General features: G+C 58.2%; 1 protein-coding gene across 1 annotated transcript; it reads right to left on the bottom strand.

Annotated features, from left to right (window-relative positions):
* Positions 1-267: 267 nt before the first annotated feature.
* LOC103770535 (tumor necrosis factor receptor superfamily member 10B-like) lies at positions 268-3,461 on the bottom strand (the record flags this gene model as incomplete). The annotated part of the gene is made up of 8 exons (XM_008937798.1): positions 268-560; positions 669-720; positions 1,170-1,310; positions 1,745-1,785; positions 2,263-2,358; positions 2,454-2,545; positions 2,629-2,743; positions 3,333-3,461. Coding segments are annotated over 8 exons (959 nt in total), but the record flags the coding sequence as incomplete, so codon positions are not given.
* Positions 3,462-6,897: the final 3,436 nt, after the last annotated feature.

Genomic DNA, 6,897 nt, shown 5'->3' on the forward strand with positions numbered 1-6,897 from the left:
ACCCAAGGAAATGAAGGCACCCAGTGACACGAAGGCAGCAGCCTGGATTTCAGAAGGAAGCACTGACATGGAGCCTGTAGCTCCAGCAGAGAGGACCACGAGGTTTGTCCTGGAGATGCTCAGCTCCCTCAGGCTCAGCCGAACTGTCCAACGGCTTCAAACAGAGAAGATCCACCAAAGAGCTATGAACAAGTTAAAACTCAAGTGTTCTTCGAGGTATTCATGGCTTCACCTTGAAGCACAGAGACGTAGAGCTTCACCTGCTCCTCATCTCTCTTCATATTGGAAAAGCTCCTGCTTGACCAGCCTGGTGGAGACGTCCTGGGCCACCCCTGCGAGGTTCATCTCCTGCAGGGTGTCCAGCAGGGTGTTGACAGAGGCGTTCATGCCCTTCTTGTTATGCCACATTTTGAGCATTTGGAAGAAGGACTCTCTTGAGCCCTTGTCGTTCTTCATGGCAATGTCAATGTCGTTCTCCAGCAGATCCAGAGCTCGGCCATACCTCCTCCACTCTGCGGAGGGCACGACCTCGGCGAAGATGTCAAAGGAGCGTTGCAGAACTAGAGGAGGGGGAAGGAGAAAGTTCAGAGAACAGAGCAGAGGGCAGAGAGCTGGGGCAGAAAGGACCTGTCCCCACCCCAGCATGTCTCCTAGGCCCTGACACTTACGGTTAACGGGGTCTTTTCCTGGCACTGGAACCAGATTATTCCTGGGCTTCGCCTGGAAAGACAATGTCCTAGAGCACCCATTGGGCCCTGGCACAAACACTGCCCTCAAGCCCCATCAAGGAGGGTCTGGAGACACTCTCCCTCTCTCCAGGGGTTATTAGGGCAGGAGATCACCACCCCCCACCCCCAGAACATCCATTGTTTCTGAGCTTTGGGTTGCCAGCAGGCCCCGAGCAGGGAAGAGCTGCCTCGTGGGTCCAAGTCAAGGAGAGAAGATCTGTCTGCTCAGCATTAAATCTGCAGAGGACTCGTGCAGCCGAGTGCAACGAGCAGATTCTGCAGCTCTGAATGCAGAACAAGGACAAGAGACCTCGTGGTGCCTGTGCACAACCCCTGGTCCAGCCCTGGAAGCCCCCCCAGGAGCTGATCAGCTGGGTGAAGGCCGAGGAGAGCATCAGAGCTCGGCCGAGCACGCTGGAGCAGAGGGGCACCACCATGTACCTCTGGCCCTGGAGAGCTGGAAGTCTCCACACCCGACGCCCTAAGGGGCAGCTGATCCTGGGATAACTGCTCGTTGAGGATGTTGTCCTGTGTCCCTGGGCCCCCCCTGCAGCACCTCGTCAGCTGCCGCACCAGGGAGTCCTGCGGCAGGAGAGACACAAACCAGCCAGGTCAGGCTGTCCTGGGAGGAGGGGGCTCGTGCAGGTCCCTCAGGGGTGTCACCTCTGGTGGTTGCACCCACCCTGCTCCTCACCTTGAGCTTGAAGGGACCCTGGCACAGCACAGTCCTTCCTTTAAGCCCTGGTCCCAAATGGGGACCTGGGACGTGCCGGCAGCTCTGCCGTGGAAGGGTTCACGGCGCTGGGGAGGGAGCTCCCAGCATCCCACCTCCAGCAGGGCACTACCAGAGACCCTCGTCTGCTTGGCCCAGCTCTACCCCATCCCTGCAGGGATGAGACTCATCCCCCTGCTCCTCCAGCCTTCCCAGGAGCTGCGGGCAAAGTGGGGAGCAGAGGGGGGACATCACCCCAGCCCCACAGACGGAGCCACCCCCACTCCCCATACCAGGAACTCACCACTGCAGTCCTGGGCTTGCTGCCCACTCCTGTCCTGTCCCCTGGAAGAGGAGAACTGTGCTGTGATCCCTCTTCCCCCAGGCAGGTCCCTCATCCCACCCAGGCAGAGCCCCAGGGAGTCACAAACACAGAATTGTTTTGGTTGGAAGAGACCTTGGAGAGTCCAACCACCCCCCAGCACTGCCAGGTCCCCACTGCCCCGTGTCCCTCACCCCACATCTCCACAGCTTGGGAACCCCTCCAGGGGTGGGGACTCCACCACTGCCCTGGGCAGCCTGGCACAGCCCTGGGCAACCCTCCAGGGCAAGAAATTGTTCCTCAGGTCCAACCTCAACCTCCCCTGGGGCAACTTGAGGCTGTTGCTTCTCATCCCGTCACTTGTTGTTGGGAGCAGAGCCCGCCCCCCCCCTGGCTCCAGGCTCCTGTCAGGAGCTGTGCAGAGCCAGAAGGTCTCCCCTGAGCCTCCTTTGCTCCAGGCTCAGCACCCCCAGCTCCCTCAGAAGACACCAAATGCTCACCTGCAGACTGCTGGCAGCAGTACTTCCAGAGGACACAGGAGACCAGGATGAGGATGATAGGAGACACCACCACTCCCACGATCAGCATCGTGTCACCTACAGCAGATAAAACGGGGCGTGTGGGGAGCTGGTCCTGACCCCACACCTCCACCCCTTGTCCCATCCTCCCTGCTCCAGCAGCACCCCCTTACCTGAGGAGCTGGAGGGGGTGCCAGCGGGCAGCCCGCACCGGCGGTCTCTGTACGGCGTGCAGGGAGCCAGCTCCACCTCACCCTTGGCACACCTGAGAGAGGAGGAGAGGGGACAGGCTCAGCAGCTGGGGGTCCCCAGCACACATCCCACCCTAGAGGGACCCACCGTGCTCACCGGGGGCGGCACTTCTGGCACATCTCACAGGGGTGGTCCGGGGAGCAGAAGGTGCCGTTCCTGCAGGCGCACTGCGTGTTCCTGGCCTTCTGGCAGGGACTCAGCTCCACCTGATCTGCAGGAGAGAGGAGAGATGACTCCACCCAGCCCCTCTGCTCCGTGCTCCTCCACCCACCTCCTTCCTGATTGTGGCTAGCAACCCCAGGCTGACCTGCAAGCCTAGAGAAGACCAAGTCACTCTGCTGATGAGTTTGAGCCTGACTCTTTCCTGCCCCCTCATCTCACCATGCCCATCAGGAAGGGGTTGCCCAGAGAGGTGGTCGCTGCCCCATCCCTGGAACCATCCCAGGGGAGGTTGGACCAAGCTCTGAGCACCCTGCTCTAGCTGCAAACGTCCCTGGGGTTGGACCAGATGGCCTTGAAAGGTCCCTTCTAACCCAAAACATTCTGTGATTGTATCATCAAAGCTCCACCAGCAGCCTACAACACTGTCATGAGCTCAATCCTCCTGGTCCTTGCTGGAGGGCTTGTGTCCAAGCTGTGCACAAGGGATGATACATTGAACAGAGACATAGGTCTGGCAGAAGCTGCTACACCAGCTCCAGAACCAGCCTGGTCCACACTGCAGGTGACTGCTCTTCAACAGAAAGGTCTCCAGACAGCTGCACCCAGCCAACATCTCCCTCTTCCACACCACCTCCTACCTTCCCTGCAGATCTGGCAGCCCAGGCACTTGGCAAAGTCGTTTGGGTATTCAATGTATTCGTTTTTGTTGCATGGGGAACACTTGCTGGAGCCATGCTGCTCTTTGCAGTGCTCTTCCACGTGGGTGCCTGCAAGAAGAGTGGAGGAGAAAGTCAATGTCCAGCACAGGGCAAGAGATATCATTGCAGAGAGGGAGTTTATTCCACTGCCAGGGGAAGTTCAGAGGCAAATTTGGAACTAATAAAAGGAAAACGTTCCAGCAATGAGCCCTCAGATCTGGCAGTGGAGCAGGAGGGAGCTGGAGCACCTGCAAGGTGCTCACAGGACCAGGTTGCACGTGGTGTGATGGATGTTTGAGACCATCTTACCCGGGGGGCACTTCTTGCAGTACCGATTCGTGTCTTGGACGTGGTAAAATTCTCCCCCTCCCCTGCCTGGGTCCAAGGGATCCAGCCTGTCCCTCCTACCCAGTGCTGTCGCCGAAGTTCTCAAAGCAGCCTATAAAACAACACACCAAAACCTGGCTTCAGAACCACCCCCAAGTCCACAGGGCAAGGGAAGAATGAGGTGGGTGAGAGCTGCTCTCCCCAGCGTGCTCAGGCCAAGAGGAGAGGAGCTCTGGGAGGGCTCAGAGCCCCCAGACCCAGCAGCCAACCCTCCCCTTGCTGCAGGTGAAGGGCATTTCCCCCATGCCAGGGTGGTTATTTCCCTGGTGAAGCAGGAGGAGGAGGTTTCCAGAGGGATCCCCACGTGCCAGGCTACCAGCAAGTCAAAGAGTTCCTTAGGATAACCCCAGGCCCCTTTTCCTTCCCCAATTTCTGAGCACGTGAAGCAGCAGCACCGAATTAAACGGGAGGGGAGGGCAGAGGAAGGGGGAGGGTGTCTGTGGGGAGGAAACCAGCCCCATCTCAAGGCTGGTAGGTGGCTCCCATGCCCAGAAGATGCCCCTGGGCTCCCGGGGGACAGCACAACCTCCTGTGTTTCCCTTCCTGCCAACTGGTGAGCCAACGGCCCCGTTTCCTCCAGCTCACCGAGCACCTTTCTGCTGGCTCAGCAGTTTCTGTGCCATGGGGGGTGGGGGAGTGGACGTGGGGGAGTGATGCTCGCCAGGGACGGCCCGTCACCCCCAGCAGGGTTTTGGGGAGAGGTCTTTAGGGACCCCAGCCACGTCCCCAAAGTGGGGGTGAATGTCCTCAGCCTCTCAAGCAGCAGCTGGATCTATCCCCTGGTCTACCCCAGCTCCTCCAGGGCTAGCTGTGGATATAAACCTGCCCCAAACTCCAGGTTCTGTCCCTCTCCCCTGGGCGTGGCCAGCCCTGCACGGCAGCCTCTGGCAGAGCCACTTTCCCTGGGACACTTTTCTCCTGTTTCCTTCCTATACACAAAACCTGACGCAAATATTTCTCCTGTGAGTCAGAATCTGCCTTGAAAGGCTGAAACAATAGGGCAGGCAGCTGCCTGGCGAGCCCCTGGGCCAGCCTGGCCATCTACAGAGCTGACCCACCCCCTTCCCCTTGCTCCTCGAAGGAAGGGTGTGAGCAGGTCCCAGTCACGGGGCTGCTGAGGGTGACATAGACCCAAAACCAAAGCTCAGACCATCCAGGCCTTGGAGAGGACAATCCCCGGGTGCCACCACGGCACAGACCCCCCCTCCCTGAGCCCCGGGACCACCTCCAGACCCTGATTTGGAAGGATCAAATCTCTGTCCCTCCACCCCCTTCTGGCTCAGCATCTCCTGCTGCTCCTTGCTGCAGCTGGGAGGGTTGGCAAAGCATCCAGGCCTTGGAGAGGACAATCCCTGGGTGCCACCACAGCACAGACCCCCCTCCCTGAGCCCCGGGACCATCTCCAGACCCTGATTTGGAAGGATCAAATCTCTGTCCCTCCACCCTCTTCTGGCTCAGCATCTCCTGCTGCTCCTTGCTGCAGCTGGGAGGGCTGGCAAAGTGTTTTATAAACTTTTCTAGGAGAAGCTCAGACCATCCAGGCCTTGGAGAGGACAATCCCCGGGTGCCACCACGGCACAGACCCCCCCTCCCTGAGCCCCGGGACCACCTCCAGACCCTGATTTGGAAGGATCAAATCTCTGTCCCTCCACCCTCTTCTGGCTCAGCATCTCCTGCTGCTCCTTGCTGCAGCTGGGAGGGTTGGCAAAGTGTTTTATAAACTTTTCTAGGAGGTGAGTCTGGCTTTTACCTCCTAGTCTCCAGCAGCTATCTGGTCTTGAAAGTTCTCAGGGACAACCTTAGTCCCACTGGCCCCACGAGGGAATAAAAACAGCCCTTCAAACCCTGCCAGGCAGTGGAGGTGATCAGGACAACGCCAGGGCATTATCTGCAGTCTGGAGAGGCCCCCTCCGAGCAGGATTTCATTGCTTTTCATGAAACAGTGACTCCACAGAGCTTGCACAAGGGCACGATAAGGTTATCAGCCCACAGCACCTTCCCAGCCAGTGCAGTTGGAGTGCATCGTCCCACCACAGAGCCCCTGGGAGGAGAGGGCTGCCAGCCCTGCCTGCCCTATCAGCCCTGAGGAACCTAGCAGGGCTGTGAAGCCCAAGGAGAAAGCAGCCTGGGAGCCGTGGGCGACAGGCAGTGGTAGTTAAAAGTAGTTTTCACCCACAGTATAAACAACGTTGCCTCAAGGCAGAGGAATTACCAAGCAAAGGAATCCCCAACACCCTCATCAGCTAAAAGCCTCTTCCTTCTGGGTGATTAGGTCTGGAGAAAACGCTCTGAGAAGGAGCAAGCCTTGAACTTTCCCTTTTTCCATCCCAAATTTGTTTTAATCCTGAAGTGAAGGAGCTTGGAGCAGAGGACAGACCCTTGCTGAACTCCTGACCAGCAAGAGAGGCTCTTGGCCAACGGTGTTAAGGACTAGAGATAAAAGCTGGGGCTTGTCTCAGGCACCTGCTCCCGGGGCACAGCTCAAATCGTGGGGGGATTTCTCCCCTCACCCCCCCCAGAATCCCTGCAGATGGAACGTGAGCTCCTGCAAACGCAGGGATCCAGGGGCATTCCCCTTCCAGAGCCTGTGGCCCAGGTCCAGGCGTGATGCAACGGTGAGCAAAGGAAGGAGCTGGGCCACAGCATCGGATGATTATCACGTGAGGAACCATCAGTCCGGATCAACTCCCCCACCCCTTTTCTTTTACTGACAAGGGGGGGGGTAAAATTCAAAGGAAGAGGCTCTAGGGGATGGGTTTAGTAAGGTTTGAATTTCCCAGGCAAGTCTAAATAAACTCGGATGAACTATAGATGGAGGGAAGTGGCTGAGAAGCTGACTCTGAAAACCTGTTGCTGGCGGTGCTGATCTCCAGGAGGAATTCCTGCACGGGAGCACCCACCACAGGTCTCCCCGTGGCCACAGGGATTCAAAGCCAGCCCCGGGATACACTCAGGATCCTCGGGATAAAACCCAGGGCAGGATCCCTCTCACTTCAGGTGAGACAAGACTTTAGGTATTTCCGAATCCGCGGGGAAATATGAGACTCCGGGTGGGATTTTTCCACCTTAAAAGCCAGCGGTGGGCAGGCTTTGGCTACCGTTTGGACAAGCTGGAGAG

Source organism: Merops nubicus, unplaced genomic scaffold (assembly GCF_000691845.1).
Source record: "Merops nubicus isolate BGI_N331 unplaced genomic scaffold, ASM69184v1 scaffold7303, whole genome shotgun sequence".
NCBI classification, from domain to species: Eukaryota; Metazoa; Chordata; class Aves; order Coraciiformes; family Meropidae; genus Merops; species Merops nubicus.